Source organism: Mobula birostris, chromosome 32, assembly GCF_030028105.1.
Source record: "Mobula birostris isolate sMobBir1 chromosome 32, sMobBir1.hap1, whole genome shotgun sequence".
NCBI lineage: Eukaryota > Metazoa > Chordata > Chondrichthyes > Myliobatiformes > Myliobatidae > Mobula > Mobula birostris.
This window is the reverse complement of record NC_092401.1, coordinates 15799264-15817714: the sequence shown is the minus strand read 5'-3', so window position 1 is coordinate 15817714 and position 18451 is coordinate 15799264. Positions and strand designations below refer to the sequence as shown.

At 44.6% G+C, this 18451-nt stretch overlaps 1 protein-coding gene across 1 annotated transcript in view; it reads right to left on the bottom strand.

The window, feature by feature from the left end:
• Positions 1-5019: 5019 nt before the first annotated feature.
• Positions 5020-18451, bottom strand: part of LOC140191194 (CD209 antigen-like protein C) — a 74372-nt gene continuing 60940 nt past the window's right edge. Inside the window, exons 9-10 of the mRNA XM_072248351.1 lie at positions 16066-16178; positions 5020-5974 (exon numbers count right to left, since the gene is read on the bottom strand). Coding sequence (XP_072104452.1) covers positions 5830-5974; positions 16066-16178 — 258 coding nt within the window. The 3' untranslated portion in view covers positions 5020-5829. The remainder of the gene's footprint in view (positions 5975-16065; positions 16179-18451) is intronic.

Genomic DNA, 18451 nt, shown 5'->3' with positions numbered 1-18451 from the left:
TGTCAGCGACTTCAGCCAATAGAAAATTAGCGGTGAGCAGACGTTGAACCAATGAAAATACAAAGTCACTTTTAATTGACAGCGTATTTATCAACACATAAACCGCGGACTCGCATCGTCATCCAATGCTGGTGGAGAAGAGGCGGGACTACGTTTGAGTGACAGTTAGTTTGCAAGGATGCTGCGGTGCGCGATGTAGGCATCGCTAGCTTGGATCCTTTCCTCAACGAGGGCGGTTTACCAGCAAAAATTGTAAGCACAGCCAAACACCGCTGGAGATGGAGAGCCCAAATTCTGGATGTCAGAATTGGATTAGTAGGAAGAGAGTCACAAGATGCTGGAATCTAGGGCAACAAACAATTCTACCGGAGGAACACGAATAAAATACTGGAGGAACTCAGCAGGTCAGGCAGTATCTGTAGGAAAACGCAAGCAGTCAAGGTTTCAGGCCGAGACCCTTCATCACAAGACACATCATGCAAGAGGAACTCGGCGAGTCGAGCAGTCTCTGGTGGGCGGGGGAGGGGAAGGGAATGAATTGTAGGGAGTTGCCGAATTTTCGGGTCTAATCCCTGCACCAAGTACGCTGCTTCATCCGCTGAACTCCTCCAGCAAATCGCTTGTTACATTCAAACAGAGAACGCTGAAAATATTCCGAAAGATCCAGCTCGTAGAACTGCTACCTCGCCGCTCCAGTGTACCGACCGGGAAGTGGGCGACACACTTTTAGTCCGTGGCCCACTGCACCGACATAACGAGGCTCAACACAAGCTTGAGGAACAACACTCACCTTCTGTCAGAGCCTGTTTGTAAGCTTCTGGACCCAATATTGAATTCTCCAGCTTTAGGTAAGTTTCTGAACTACAGGGTGAAGTTGGCCAGGTTAGGTTCCTTATTAACAACAGGAATTCTGCAGATGCTGGAAATTCAAGCAACACACATCAAAGTTGCTGGTGAACGCAAGCAGGCCAGGCAGCATCTCTAGGAAGAGGTACAGTCGACGTTTCAGGCTGAGACCCTTCGTCAGGGCTAACTGAAGGAAGAGTTAGTAAGAGATTTGAAAGTGGGAGGGGGAGATCCAAAATGATAGGAGAAGATAGGAGGGGGAGGAATGGAACCAAGATCTGGACAGGTGATTGGCAAAGGGGATATGAGAGGATCATGGGACAGGAGGTCTGGGGAGAAAGACAAGGGGGGGGGGGAAATTCCAGACCTAATCAGTTCCCCTCTACCACTACTCTGCTCCTTCCAGCGGAATTAGTCCTTACTCTTAATAATTTCTCCTTTGGCTCCTCCCACTTCCTCCAAACTAAAGGTGTAGCTATGGGCACCCGTATGGATCCTAGCTATGCCTGCCTTTTTGTTGGCTTTCTGGAACAATCTATGTTCCGTGCCTATGGAGACCAACATCCAGTGCTGCTGGCAGATCATCAACTCGGTGAAAGACGCTCTTTGGTTGGCCCGAAACTTGATGATCTACCAGCACATGGAGATGTCTGTGGGAGAATGCTGCCGACTGGCACATTCTCGGCTGCAGGAGTACGTGCTGAGGGACGCACTGAAACTCGGTGCAGCCACCGCAAGGGCCTGGTGGGGAAGGACCACAGTATAGGTTTCTCCAGCTGTGGGAGGGGGTGGGGAGTATACCCCTCAACAATGATATGGTAAGCTGAACTACTGGAGTGCCACGTGGGTGGCTATAAACACGGATATGTACTGACTATAATGGAAACGTATGTAAAGGATGAAAAGTTATTGAATGGTTTATTGTATATATTTATTTTTGAATAAAGTATATTTTGAAATAAAAAAAAAATTCTGGTATCTATCCCCCACTTTTCCTTCGCTACATCGACGACTGCATTGGCGCTGCTTCCTGCACGCATGCTGAGCTCGTTGACTTTATTAACTCTGCCTCCAACTTTCACCCTGCCCTCAAGTTTACCTGGTCCATTTCCGACACCTCCCTCCCCTTTCTAGATCTTTCTGTCTCTGTCTCTGAAGACAGCTTATCCACTGATGTCTACTATAAGCCTACTGACTCTCACAGATCCATCCTCCCACCACCCCACTAGGAATAGGGTTCCCCTGGGCCTCACCTACCACCCCACCAGCCTCCGGTCCAACATATTATTCTCCGTAACTTCCGCCACCTCCAACGGGATCCCACCACTAAGCACATCTTTCCCTCCCCACCTCTCTCTGCTTTCCGCAGGGATTGCTCCCTACGTGACTCCCTTGTCCATTCGTCCCCCCCATCCCTCCCCACTGATCTCCCTCCTGACACTTATCCTTGTAAGCGGAACAAGTGCTACACATGCCCTTACACTTCCTCCCTTACCACCATTCAGGGCCCCAGACAGTCCTTCCAGGTGAGGCGAAACTTCACCTGTGAGTCGGCTGGGGTGATATACTGCGTCCGGTGCTCCTGATGTGGCGTTCTATATATTGGCGAGACCCGACGCAGACTGGGAGATCGTTTTGCTGAACACCTACGCTCTGTCCGCCAGAGAAAGCAGGATCTCCCAGTGGCCACACATTTTAATTCCACATCCCATTCCCATTCTGACATGTCTGTCCACGGCCCCCTCTACTGTAAAGATGAAGCCACACTCAGGTTGGAGGAACAACACCTTATATTCCATCTGGGTAACCTCCAACGTGATGGCATGAACATCGACTTCTCTAACTTCCGCTAATGCCCCACCTCCCCCTCGTACCCCATCTGTTATTTATTTTTATACACACATTCTTTCTCTCACTCTCCTTTTTCTCCCTCTGTCCCTCTGACTATACCCCTTGCCCATCCTCTGGGTTCCCCCCCCTTGTCTTTCTCCCCGGACCTCCTGTCCCATGATCCTCTCATATCCCCTTTGCCAATCACCTGTCCAGCTCTTGGCTCCATCCCTCCCCCTCCTGTCTTTTCCTATCATTTTGTATCTCCCCTCCCCCTCCCACTTTCAAATCTCTTACTAACTCTTCCTTCAGTTAGTCCTGACAAAGGGTCTTGTCCTGAAATGTCGACTGTACCTCCTCCTAGAGATGCTGCCTGGCCTGCTGTGTTCACCAGATGTGTGTTGCTTTGGTTCCTTATTGTTTGGAGAATGATTGGAAATCTTACAGAAACATTTAACATTATGAGAGGCATAATTGAGGTGGGTGGTAACAGTCTTTTTCCCAGGGTAAGGGAGTTCAAAACTAGGGGACATAGAATTAGGGTGAGAAGGGATTTAAAAGGGAACTGAGGGACAACAGTTCCCGCAGAGGCCGGTGAATATATGGAATGAAATGGTTAAGGCAGGTATTATTTATGAAGCACTTGAATAGGTGACATGCTATAAGGGATATGGGCTTGGACTTGGGACTGACTGGGTGGGCACTATGGTCAACGTGAATTGATTGGGCTGAAGGCCCTTTGTTCATGTTTAATTGTTCTATGACTTCGGGAAGACCATACAACACAGGAACAGAATTAAGCCATTTGGACAATTGAGTCTGCTCCACTATTCTCCTGCCTTCTCCCCATAACCTTTCTGATACCCTGACTAATCAAGAATCTATCAACCCCTGCTTTAAATATACCCAATGAATTGGCCTTCACAGCCATCTGTGGAAACAAATTCCACAGATTAACCACCCTCTGGCTAAAGAAGTTCCTCATTTCTGTTCTAAAGTGACATCCTTGTACTCAATTTTCTTGAACTGTGCCATATGGTCCTAGACTCACTATAGAAAATATCCTCACCACATCCACCCTTAAGCCTTTCAATATTCAATAGATTTCAATGAGATCTCCCCCCAACATCATTGTTCTAAACTGAGTACGGACTAAGAGCCATCAAATGCTTCTCATAACCCTTTCATTCCAGGGGTCACCCCTATGAACCTTCTCTGGACCTCCTCCAATGCCAGCACATCTTTTCATAGATAAGGGGCCCAAAACTGCTCCCCATATTCCAAGTGCAGTCTGACCAGTGCCTTATAAAGCCTTAACATTACATCCTTGCTTTCATATTCCAGTCCTCTTGCATGAAAAACATTGGATTTGCTTTTCTTACTACTAATTCATCCTACAAGTTAACCTTTAGGGAAACCTGCACTGGGGATCCAAGTCATCCCGACCACAAACTGTCCCAGCTGCGACCATCTGGGGAATGGTACCGCAGCATAAAAGCCAGGACCAACGGGCTCCGGGACAGCTTCTTCCATCAGGCCATCAGACTGTTTAATTCATGCTGATACAATTGTATTTCTATGTTATATTGAGTGTCCTGTTGTACATTCTATTTATTACAAATTAATATAAATTGTATGTTGCACATTCAGAGACGTAACGTAAAGATTTTTACTTCTCATGTATGTGAAGGATGTAAGTAATAATTCAATTCACTAGGACATCCAAGTTCCTTTACACCTCTCATTTCTGAATTTTTTCTCCGGTTAGAAAATAGTCTACAACTTTATCTCTTATACCAAAGTGCATGACCATACACTTCCCTACACTATATTCCATCTGTCCAAGTGCTTTTGCAGGCTCCTTGTTTCCTCGACACTACCTGCCCCTCCATCTATTTTTGTACATTCCACATGGGCACAAAACCATCAATTCCATCATCCAGATCATTGACATGTAACGTAAAACGAGGCGGTCCCATCACCGACCCCTGTAGAGCACCATAGTTACCGGCAGCCGACCAGAAAAGGCCAAATTTATTTCCACTCTTTGCCTCCTGCCAGTCAGCCAATCTTCTAACCATGCTAGTGTATTTCCTGTGAGTGATATGAATATGAGAAAAGAATGCTGTTCTTCCTATTCTTCAAACTTTCAATGGATATGAAAATTGGATGGGATGTTAGAGGGACTGCAAACCTGTTCGTCACAAACACAGTCTGAATGAATTTTTGTTTTTGCCATATCCAGATGGAACTCTTCCGAGGATTTTGTCTATTTCACTAACATTCATTTTAATGATTAATTACAGCTAAGTACTTGAGGAAACAACATACACGGACCAATGATATTTTAATTTGTTTTATTGAATTGGTCTGATCCACAGTGTAAACATTCACAAAAGGCAATAGTTACATTCTTCCAAACAGAAAGAGATTAAAACTGCATTTGAAACAAAATGTATGTACGCTTGGACGTCGGGGGAATTTACTTTGCTGACTACTGACGGTTCACTGGAGCATGGCCTTTATTTGCAGCCTGTGCATATCTGATCCACAGAATACAAAACAAATGATCCATTGAAAGATTACTTTATACTCTTGGGGCACAGTTCTGTAAGCAGGGAGTGATCATGTGATCTGTGTCATGTGATTACTATGGGTACGCACATTCCTCACGAATGGACAGTTCAGCAACTTGACAAATATAATTGGAGCAGGGTGAATGTCGGACTACAGCTGCACTATGCCACAAAGAAGAGAGCCACAGGCTCTCCCATTAGCTTACTGTATATCGGAGACTTATCTTTTGGTACAGTACACATCTGATGGAAACTTAGATTCTCGCTGAAGAGAAATAGACATGAAAACCCACTGATACCATTTGTGGCAAAGTCAGAGGGGTATTGCAATGGTAGATAAAGCACAATAAAGGAAACATTAAATACTGTATTCTTAGGTTAAAAGAAGCACTCTAGCTGCAGAATTAAATTGCACCAATGGCCATTGAATAGGCTGGAAACGTCAGCTTTTTTTGCTAGGTTTGACAGAACGAAGTTCAAGACAACAATTTTATTTGGTGTTTAGACCATGGTTACAACACAGGAGCAGAAAATATGTTTAAAAACAAAAGACTCAGGTCTTTAGCTCAGTAAAGAATTATTTAAAATGACAGAACACAGGTTGTTCACAGATGAAATTAATTCTTTCACTGCACGAACGAACAACCCATTTCCCATCACGATTTGTAGTCGCACATGTTTCAGAATTTGCAATACTCCTTGGCTCATCAGAGGACCAGAATCTGTATAAAAAAATAACATGGGTGAGAGTGCTTGCATCTTTTGTGACTTCGGGATGAATCAAAGCAGTTCACAGTTAATTATAAACACAAGAATTTCTGCAGATGCTGGCTGGAAATCTGGAGCAACACCCACAAAAGACTGTTGTAAACAGAACGTTAGGCTTTCTCAATAGCAATGTTATACAAAAGCAAAGCAGCTCAAAAACATCACTTGGATTCAGCAGGTGTGGCATTTCCTTTGTAAATACACTTTTGCCCTGCCTGATTAAATGTAAATCTTCAAAGTATTTATCATTCTCCTTAATTATAGATAGAATGATTTCCCTGCAGGCAACCAGGCTGCTTTTCCTTGGGACTTCCTTTTTCATCTTCCTTATATAGTGGAGTAGCATGTGGAAATTTCCAGCCTAAAGGATTGCTCATGAGTTCATGAAAAAATTATATGGAAAAATAAAACTGCAGATGCTGCAAACCTGAAACAAAAACAGAGAATTCTGGAAACACACAGTGCCTGTGAGGAGAGGGTTAATGGATAACACTGGGTTAATGCTGCATGGTTTTTTCAAATGTGTATATGCAGCATTTTCTGTTTTCTCATGAAAAATTATTGTTAGCTCAGCCGAGATATTCCTTTTCTTTTTAAACCCATGTGCAGTTGGTGGTAGCAGTAAGTGCTGGGGGGTGGAAGGGGATGGTTGGGAAATTGGGGGACAGTGTAGATAGGAGGGACCCGATCATAAATAGAGCAGGAGGCTCAATGTATGGCCTACATTTGGCAGCAGTAGCAACTGAAGACGACCCTGGACGGAGCATAGCAATGAGGGACCCAGACTTCCTCATTTCGCGGTGGAAACCAAGCTGATATCACTCTATGAATTGGTAGGCAGTGGAGGAGGAAGCTGATTGGTGAGGACCAATAAGATACTTGCTACATTTCTTTATTTCTTTGAGTGATTAAAGTTGTAGAAAGTTCTAAGTGTAACTGGAAATCTACATTAAAAGGGGGTAACTAAGTGCAGAGTTCTAGAGCATATCACAACCTGTGATGTGCTCCTCCTGTGTGGATATATGGGAATTATAGACAATAGACAATAGGTGCAGGAGTAGGCCATTCGGCCCTTTGAGCCAGCACCGCCATTCACTGTGATCATGGCTGATCATCCACCATCAGTATCCAGTTCCTGCCTTATCCCCATAACCTTTGACTCCATTATTTTTCAGAGCTCTATCCATCTCTTTTTTGAAAGCATCCAGAGACTTGGCCTCCACAGCCTTCTGGGGCGGAGCATTCCATATATCCACCACTCTCTGGGTGAAAAAGTGTTTCCTCAACTCCATTCTAAATGGCTTACCCCTAATTCTTAAACTGTGGCCTCTGGTTCTGGACTCACCCATCAGCGGGAACATGCTTCCTGCCTGCAGCGTGTCCAATCCCGTAATAATCTTATATGTTTCAATAAGATCCCCTCTTAGCCTTCTAAATTCCAGAGTATACAAGCCCAGTCGCTCCAATCTTTCGACATATGACAATCCCGCCATCCCGAGAATTAACCTTGGAAACCTACACTGCACTTTCTCATTAGCAAGAATGTCCTTCCTCAAATTTGGAGACCAAAACTGCACACAGTACTCCAGGTGTGGTCTCACCAGGAAGGAAGGACCTCTTTGCTCTTATACTCAATTCCCCTTGTTATGAAGGCCAGCATGCCATTAGCTTTCTTCACTGCCTGCTGTACTTGCATGCTTGCTTTCAGTGACTGATGTACAAGAACACCTAGATCTCATTGTGCTTCCCCTTTTCCTAACTTGACTCCATTTAGATAATAATCTGCCTTCCTGTTCTTATGGGAGACTTCTATTGAGACTTTTTTTTCCAAAAATACTTTATTCAGAATTATTACAAAATAAAGTTATTTACATATAAGAAAAAAACATTCGTTGACTCTGAGTCCTTATTCAATAAAGTTATTTACAATAAAATTATGCGTTGACTCTCTGTTCATATACAAGTGAAAGACGTTTACAATAAACCTTTCATTTACTCTCAACCCTTGGTCAAGAGTTAAGACTTATTAACAATAAAATTATCAACAATAAAGGCAGGCGTTGGCTCTAATGCTTTTTCCAAATTAACAATTCCACCCACTCCTGGGGCACCATGTTGATTATCTGTCCACACCGCTGATGAGGGTTAGTCTCCTCCCCACCCAACCCCTGACACTCCCACAGGTGATGAACCTTAAACTGTGGTCCTTCCCCACCGGGCCTTCGCGGTGGCTGCATCAAGCTTGAGTGCATCCCTCAGCACGTACTCCTGCAGGCGAGAGTGAGCCAGTTGGCACCATTGAGTCACGGACATCTATTGAGACTATTAAAGAGACTTCTAGTGCCCTCATGCCCGGAAATGTGCCGAGCTGCAGCCCCTGACTGACCATACTGCACAGTTGCAGCTGCAGATGGACTCACAATGGAGTCTTTGTAAAGTCGAGGATATAGTGGACAGCACATTTAATGAGCTGGTCACACGATGAACAGGCAGAAAGAGTAGCAAGACTAGTAGGCATAGGTAAATAGTGCTGAAGCATTGATGTGCAGGGGCGGGGGACACAAATTCATAGCTGACTGAAAGTGGATAGGACGGTAAAGGCATACAACATGCTTAAACACAAGAGGTTTTGCAGGTGCTGGAAATACACGCACAAAATACTGGAGGAACTCAGCAGGTTAAGGCAGCATTTATGGAGAGGTATAAACAGTTGATGTTTTGGGCCAAAACCATTCATCAGGACTGCAAAGGACATGGGGGAGTAGCTGGAATAAGAAGGTGAGGGGAGGAGGAGGAGTACAAGCTGGCAAGTGATAGATGAAAGTCAGTGAGGGAGAAGGAGAGTAGGTGGGAGAGCGGGATAGAAGTGAGAAGACCGTAAGACATAAGAACAGAATTAGGCCATTCAGTCCGTTAAGTCTGGTCCACCATTCCATCATGGGTATTTATTATACCATTGGTGGACCTCGAATGACAGCTGAAGTTCCCCAACCATATCGCAGCCACTACCCTGCAACCAGACAATGTCCTTGTGTCTGAGTCTACTAAGCAAGTGGTACTGCTGGAGCTGACAGTCCCATGGGAAGATCGCTTGAAAGAGACCTTTGAAAGGAAGCTCTCCAAGTACGCAGGACTGGTCAGCAGCCGCCAGCAGGACTGGTCAGCAGCCGCCAGCAGGCTGGATGCAGAGTGAGGTGTCTCCCAGCGGAGGTTGGTTGTAGGGGATTCGCAGCTCGTTCTTTAGCTAAAGCCTTCAGCAATTTAGGCATAGAGGAAGAGGAGAGCCATCCACAGTACCGCCAATGCGGCAGAGAGGGCCTCAAGATGGCTGTGGCTCAAAAGAGGGGAGCCATGGAGTCATAAGTAGCTAGCCAAATGGACACAAGCTGGGGTCTGATCAGCCCCGGCTGGGTCACCTGGAGGAGGGTGTACGATGTTGAAAGACCCGAAACACCCGATGATTTCAGGAACATCACTGAAGATGTGTCCAGAGGCATCAGTAGATGTCTGTACACAGATTATCCATCTCAACCCCATTCCTCCATCTTCTACCCATAACCTTTGATGCTTTTACTAATCAAGAATCTATAAACCTTTGCTTTAAATATACAGTACTAAATGAACTGACCAACAGAGCCTTCTGCGGAAATGAATTCCACAGATTCACCACCATTTGGCTAAAGAAATCTCATCTCTGTTCCAGAGGGATATTCTTGTATACTAAGGCTGTGCCCTCTGGCCCTAGACTTCCCCACTATAGGAAACAACTTCTCCTTGTCCATTCTATCTGGGTCTTTCAATATTTGATAGGTTTCAATGAAATACCCCCTCATTCTTCTAAACTCCAGTGGGTACAGGCCCAGACCCATCAAATGCTCCTCATTCGTTAACTCTTTCATTCCTGGGATCATTCTCCAGAACCTCCTCTGGACCCTCTCCAATGCCAGCTTGTCCTTTCTTAAATATGGTGCCCAAACCTGCTTGCAATACTCCCAAGTGCAGTCTCACCAATGCCTTATGAAGCCTCAGCTGGCAGGTGGAAGGGATAAGGGCTGCAGAAGAAATCTGATAGGAGAGGAGAGTGGACCATGGGAGAAGGGGGAGGATGAGTGCTTGCCTTCTTCACTTAGGAAGTCATGTTACAGCTGGGTAAAACATTTATATTGCTGCAACATGACATTTGAGATATTGTGTGCACTTCTGGTTGCAGCATTTCAGAGAGCATTGGGAGTGCTTTCGTGAGTTGAATCTTTGGAGAGGTTGCAGAAGAGGGTTACCAGGATGAGGAAGAAGCTTTGGAGATGTTGCAGAAGAGCTTAACCAGGGTGAGTAGAATCTTTGGAGAGGATGCAGAAGAGTTTTACCAGGGTGAGTAGAAGCCTTGGAGAGGGAACGGAAGAGGTTTACCAGGGTGAGTAGAAGCCTTGGAGAGGGTGCAGAAGAGGTTTACCAGGATGCTGCCTGGATTTGAGAGCACTAATTATAAGGAGAGGTTGGATTGGTGGGTTGTTTTCTCTGGAGCATTGGAGGCTGAAGAGTAAGCTGCTAAAATATTAGAGGCGTAGATAGGGTAGAGAATCAAAGACTTTTTCCCAGGTTGGAAATGACAAATACTCGTGGGAGTAGGTGTAAAGTTAAAGGGAGAATATTCAAAGGAGTTTTGCAAGGCAGTTCTTTTTTATATACACAGAGTGTGACAGGGGAGGTGATGGAAGCAGGTAAGATAGCAAGGTTTTGGGGGCACTTAGAGAGACACATAAGCAGGTGGCAATGGAGGAATATAGACCATGTAGTCAGATGGGATTAGTGGCATTGGCATCTTCAATGCAACAGAAATAGTGCGGCAAAGGGCCTGCTCCTGTACTGATCGGTGCTGTATATTCTCCTGGGGCAATCCCCCTCTCAAACGGACATACCAGGCTAGGTGCTGTTCAGAGTCCATCTCTGAGGGAAGAGCAGCAATACCCAGGCTAGCAGCACCACAAGCAGGACGGGTGTGAAAAGATTGGGGGACCTATAGCGATGGGGGACTCAGTTTCGTGGAATAGAAGGCAGGCCTCCCTGTGGCTGTGTGTGAGGTTCTGGCACGACATGGTACCTTAGTGCCTCAGCCTCAGAGTGGATGAAGTTCTGAAAGGAGGGATCAACCAGAGGTCATAATCATGTTGGTACCAATGAAGGGCACTAAGAACCCCACCGGGCACCCTACGGTCTCTTTAACCCACTACTGTCAGGAAGGAAGTAAAGGAGCACGAGGACTAGTACTGCCAGTCTGGGGAACAGCTTCTTCCCTCAGGCTGTGAGACTCACGAATACCCTGCCACCACTGAGGTCCCGACACTAGGTCAGTGAGCTGTTTACTGTATACTGAACTGTTTACCTTTGCTACACGTTTTGAATTATACATTTAACTTATTTATAATTCAATATTTTTGGCTTACATGCTGCATGTGATATTATGTGTATGGATGCACTGTGGTCTAGAGGAGCCTTGTTTTATTTGGTTGTATATATGTACAGTCAGATGATAATAAACTTAAACTTGAAATGGGCAGAGAAAAGGATGATGCCCTGCAGTGTGAATTTAAGGTGGCAGATTAAAGAACAGGGTCTCTTGGGTTGTAGTCTCTAGTTTACTTCTGGTGCCACCTGTCAATGAGTATAGGCGTAGAAGAATGAGTCAAATGTGACTAAAGGAATACTTCTGTAGTTGTGGGAATAAGGGAGACTTCCAGTGTCCTTAGTGAACACGTGTGCAGGAAATGCAGCATGTTGCTTCCCCTGTAGTCTAACTGCTGACATCATGGTCTGGCATGACAATTTAAATCTGCAGGAATGCAAAAAAACTGCAGAGATCTTCAACTTTCACCTCAGGGAACCACAGTATTGATCTCCTCTGCAATGACAGTCAATACCGGCACATCTCAAGAATGCGTGCTTAGCTCAGTGCTCTGCTCTTTCACACTCATAACTGTGTGGTTAAGCAGTCGAACACCATCTATAGATTAGATTATAAGGACATGCAGTCCTCTTTCATTGTCATTTAGTAATGCATGCATTAAGGAATGATACAATGTTCCTCCAGTGTGATATCACAGAAACACAAGACAGACCAAGACTGAAAAACTGACAAAAACCACATAATTATAACATATAGTTACAACAGTGCAAGCAATACCGTAATTTGATGAAGAACAGACCATAGGCACGGTAAATAAAGTCTCAAAGTCTCTCGAAAGTCCCATCATCTCACGCAGATGGTAGAAGGAAGAAAACTCTCCCTGCCATGAGCTTCCAGCGCCGCAAACTTGCCGATGCAGCACCCTGGGAGCACCCGACCACAGTCCGACTCTGAGTCCGTCTGAAATCTTCGAGCCTCCGACCAGCCCTCCGACACCGAGCACCATCTCTGCCGAGCGCTTCAACCTCGGCCCCGGCCGCCAGCAACAGGCGAAGCTGAGGATTTGGGGCCTTCCCCTCCGGAGATTTTCAATCGCACAGTAGCAGCGGCAGCGAACCGGGCATTTCAGAAGTTTCTCCAGATGTTCTTCAGTGCTTCTCATGTCTGTCTCCATCAAATCAGAATTGTGCACGGCATCCTACTTACAAATACGGAGAGGCTGCGTCCGCTGCGTCGCACTGCCATCTTCTCCTCCCTCCATCTATAAATCCATAGATGTTGTTAGTTAAGATCTCAGATGACAATGAGCAGGTGTACAGAAAGGAGATAGATTAGTTGGCTGAGGAGTGTCACAACAGCAATCTCACACTCAACGTAACTGGGACCAAGTCATTGATTGTAGATTTCAGGAAGGGGAAGTTGGGAGAACACACATCAGATCTCATTGAGGGTTCAGCATTAGAAAGGGTGAGCAGTTTCATGTTTCTGAGTGTGAACATTTCAGAGGATCGATCCTGCACCCAACACACTGATGCAGTCACAAAGAAGACATTAATGCAGCTCAGCTCGTTCAGAGTTTGGGGAGACTTGCCACGTCACCGAAGATGCTTGCTAATTTCTTCAGATGTAGAGTGGACAGCATTCAGACTGGTTACATCACAGTGTGGCATGATGGCTCCCATGTATCGGACTGGTTACATCATAGCATGGTATGGCGGCTCCAGTGTATCAGAAGAGGCTGCAGAGGGTCACAAATTCCGCCAGCTCTATCAGGCTTACAAACTATGTAAGCGCAGCGTGGCAACACTTGTGTGCTGCCAGTAAAATCCTTACTAATTTGATTTGATGCAAAACTATGCATTTCACTCAATGTTTTGATATAAACTTTACAAATAAAGTTAATCTTTAAAAAAAAACCTTCCCCACCATCAAAAATATCTTCAGGAGGCGATGTATCAGGAAGTTCGCATTATCATTGCGGACTCTCCCCAATTGGGACATGCCCCCTTCTTGTTACTACCGTCGTGGAGGAGGAACAGGAGCCTCACACTCAAGAGATTTAAGGACAGCTTCTTACCCACTGCCATCAGATTTCTGAATGGTTCATGAATTCATGAACACTACCTTGTTATTCCTTTTTGCAATAGTTATTAATTTTATAATTTATAGTAATTTTAAGTCTTTGCACTGTACTGCTGCTACAAAAAGAACAAATTTCATATCATATAAAACAGTGTATGAAAAACTGATTAGGATTCTGAAGAGTAGAAGAATCAGCCCAACACATCATGGGCACATCCTTCCCCACCACCAAGAGTACTTACATGAGGAATTGTATCAAAATGGCAACATCTATTATCAAAGATCCTCACTATATCTGGGCTATGCTATCTTCTTGCAGCTACCACCAGGCAAGAGATACAGTCCTCAAGACCAATTCAAGAGCAAGAACAATTACTTCTATTCAACCATTCAGTTCATGAACCAATCTGCACAGCACTAATCATTGCAACACTACGAACTTCGAGAATAATAGACTTTATTTCTTACAATGTTGCTTTTTTGCAATAGTTGTGTACAACATGATTAATGCATGTTTTTCCTGTGAACCTTGTGTTTCTGACACTGTGTGTCGGTGATGCTGCTGTGGACATATGATATATATATTTAATATGTATATACTAATACAGCTTGGGGCGTCAGAGTTTAGGGTTCAATTCTAGCACTGTCTCTAAGGAGTTGTTGGGTTTCCACATGGTGCTCCGATTTCCTACCACATTCCGAGGAAGCATTAGTTGGTGGGTTAACTGGTGATCGTAAGTTGTCCTGTGACTAGGCTAGTGTTAAATAACTGCAGCTCAAAGGTCTGGAAGGGCCTGTTCTGTGCTGTGCCTCTGAATAATTAAATAAATAAATAAAAGCTACCCATAAAAAATAAGTAAGTAAGTAGATATATAAATAAAATTAATTTGACATTGACTTGCTGGTGTCATGGTCTAGGCATTTGACAACAACAAGACCCCAAATATCCTCCAATCTCATCTCCCCCACCAATCTTTTCACTTGATTGGACAAGTACATCTGCACAACAGTTAACACCACCCAGGGCAAATCAGACCATTTGTTCAGCACCCCATCCACCACACTAAGCATTGACTTCACCATCAGCACAGTTACGGTGTGGCATGTACCAACTACAAGGTGCACAGCAGTCGCTTGCACAGACAACTCCGACAGCAACCCCTCCCCCCCCCCCCCCCCCCACAAACCTGGGACCTCCACTACCAAAAACAAGAGCTCCAGGCACAGGGAACATAATTAAAAGAAAAATGCAGCTGCTAGAAATCGAATAGAAACAGAAAATGCTGGAAACACTGAACAGGTCAGGCAGCATCTGTGGAGCAAGCAACAGAATTAACCTTTCGAGTCGGTGGCCATTTTTCAGAACTGGGCATGTGCAATTACTTCAGGCAGCAGGCAGAAGCACGTTTCCCTCTTTAGCACAAAGTCAAACATGACCACATCCCTGTTCCTTCTTTGTGGAGGAGTCTAAATCCTAGATCTCCAGTGATGGCAGTGATTCACCACCATCTTCTCAAGGGAAGTTAGAAACAATGGTTATTTACTGCAAACAATGATCTTGCCATTGCTGCTCACATGTATTACTGGGGCTTTGGTCCAAACCCAAGTTAAACTTTGCTAAGTTTATTTAGCAGGAAGGAAATCTTGCAATGTAACACAGAGATAAGGTGTCCCTTTACCTTGCAGTCTCATGAAACAAATTAATCTACAGACTTCACTGTCCTACCAAAAGCCAGTTTCCTTGTTCCTGTTGAAGGTTCTTTCAAAGAGTCAAAGTGTATCCCAGAACATGCTTATGGCAACAATCCAACTCACAAGCAGACGACGGAAATGAGAAGGGCGAGCTGTGCCAGTCAGGCCCCCTATCCTGAGCCTCAGGGGTGGGTGTGGGGATTCCAGGATGACCTTTGCACCATCCAGAAGCCGCCAATCAGGAATTGCACGAGTTCATGCACAAACTGATGGGACACTCCTCTATTCCCCTTAAAGGACCAGGAAGGTGGGGAATCTGTTCCTTTGTTGTATGTGTGATTAAAATCACCTCAGTATATTTCTCCTGGTTTTGGATACATTGCCCAATATAAAGGCCGAGCAGTGGGTGAGAGTGGAGATAATCAGCATGTTTGGTTGAATAACAAAATGTCCTGGAGGGGAGAATTGTGGACATTTTCAGTTCAAAACCCTGCATCAGGACATTCTACCCCATTATGGCCTTGCACCCTGTCGTTAACCTGCCCTGCATGTTCTCTGTAGCTCTTACGCTTTAATCTGCATTGTTTCTGTTTTACCTTATTCTGCCTCAACTCACTATGTTATGATTTGATCTGTATGAACAGTATGTAATACAAGTTTTTCACTGTCCCCCTCGGCACATATTACAATAATAAACCAATTCCAATTCCAATGTCTTTTCAATGCGAGGCATGATCCAGCTTTTAAAACAAAACCCATTTCTGTTCGGTCCTGATCATGCTCAAATTTGATTGCACAAAGTCAGTCTAAGAGCAGAGGATCACGTTAATGCACACATCAGGCCGTGCCACAGTAAAAAAAAGAACTTACTTCTTTGAGGAAGGATAATCTGTACCATCCACCCAGAGCCAGGCTCTATCCGAGCTTGAGTTCCTCAGGCCGATCCAATAGGATGGTGCCTTGATCTCGTTTTTAATAAATTCCTGTGGTATAAACAAACAGTGTGAGGCATCCCAAGGTGCGCCAGAACGGTTCACTAAAGCTACTATGGGCTACTCTTAGCCTGCTTGCCGCTAGTGGCAGGGATTCTGAGTGTCAGACTTTACTGGGATGAAGGTAGAGGGTATGGTTGTTGACCAAGGGTTTAGAGTTCAGCAAGGAGTCAGTGTCACAGGAGGGAAAATCAATAGCATTGGCCAAATAACTGGAAACTGGGAAAACTAGAACCCAGAGTGCATGTAGGGGAGATGGGGTGGAATCAGGTAGTTTTGGAGATGGGATAGAAGGGGTGGGGTGGGGAGAAGGAGCTGGGAATTGGTAGAGAGTTTCCTCCATTGCAGATTTTAAAGAAAGTTTTGTGTGTTTCCTTCTCCTTTTCCTTTCCTAATTCAAACGGTGCTTCGGGGTCCAAACATCCTGAACAAGGTACGATGGGGGTGATTGGCCTTCAGCAGGAGTGCAAGCAAAACCTCCTCTCACACCAGAAGCTCACCTTTTGACCTTCAATATTCTCTTCTCTATCCCAATTGTTTGGGGACTACTCTGCACTTCTCCTTCCCGTCCCTCGAGAACGCAAGGCCACAATCAGCATCGCAGTGCTGCGGTCATGAATTCTGACATCTGCATTTTTGTGCCTTCAGAAAATTGTAGTTTCAAATCTTCCTACAATCTACAATTGTTAGCACCTCCTCAGTAAGTGGAAAATAAAAACACTGTAGATGCCGGGGATCTGAAATAAAACCAGAAAATGCTGGAAAAGCTCAGCAGTTTAGGCATCATCTGTGGAAAGAGAAACAGTGATGAAGGGTCTCAGATGTTTCTCTCTACACAGATACTATCTGGCCTGTTGAGTATTGGAAGGTGGTAGAGATCCTAGTGGCATGATGCCAAGAGTCGGCAAAACAAAAGAGCGGTCATTGACTTCAAGAAATGTGATGGATGACTCATTGCGGCCTGCATCAATGGTGCTGAGGTAGAGATAGTTGAGAACTTCAGGTTGCTAGGTCACTAACAAACTGCCTTGGTCTAGTCTTATGGATGCCATGGCCAAGGAAGCACACTTATGCCTCTAGTTCTTTAGAGAGCTAAGGAAATTCAATATAACCCCAATGACTCTCACCAGTTTTTATTGATTCACCATTGAAATATTCTATCTGGATACATCACAGCTTGGTATGGTAACTAATCTGCTCAAAACCACAAAAAATTGCAGACTTATGAATGCAGCCCAGTCCATCATGTAAGCCAGCCTCCCCTCCATTAGTTCCATTTATACCCCCTGCTGTCTCGAGAAAGCGGCTAACATAATCATGAACTGTTCCTTCCCTGGTCTTTCCCTCTTCTACCCTCTCTCTTTGGGCAGAAGTTACAAAAGCTATTGACCATGTTGTACCTGGCTCAAAGACAGCTTCTATCCTGCTGTTATCAGACCTTTGAATGGCCCTTTCAAATGTTAAAAGATGACATCTTCCTTGTCGTGGCCCTTGCACTTTATTTGTCTACCTGCACCGTTCTTTCTCTGTAACATTGCATTCTACATTCTGTTTTCCTTTGTATGTCCTCGGTGTAGGGAATAATCTGTCTGGCTGACACCCAAAGCAAAGGTTTTCATTGTATCTAGGTACATGTGACAGTAATCAAGCAATTCCACTTCTGTTAACACTTCCCCTCTTGTTTGTCTTATTGAACCTTCATTTTTAGTCATGAGTCTAGATCTATGGCTCCCATTTAAAATATTGAGGTATTCTCCAAAGATATGGAGCAGCTCAGAATTTACCCTTCCCACAATGAAAAGGTATGGGACACTGATTACTTTAAGCAAGATACACCCCTTTATAGAGACCAATCTTACTTATGTATTCAATGTTTGTGGTTGCAAAATTGGAAAATTTGGGCTCATTATTTCTTCCAATATGGCATAGATTGACACAGCAAGGGAAGGTGAGCATGCTGGACAGTAATACTTGCCAAATGTTTGCACCTGTGTAATTTTAAATTACTGTTTGCGCTGTCAGTGATGTAGATATAGCCAGAGCTGAACATGCACTCATCAACCCCCACCAGAGGTCAATTACTGGCCAGTTAGTGCATGGTTGCTCGCTGGATGAAGTTAACCTGGATTAGTAGCTCCAGCCTCCAGACATAAACTCATATAGCATATGCCATTTCTTTATTTGTGACATGTGTCTTACATAATATTCCATGTTCCTTAAGACCATACTATTTTAATGATTTTATTACATGACTGTCTGTTCTT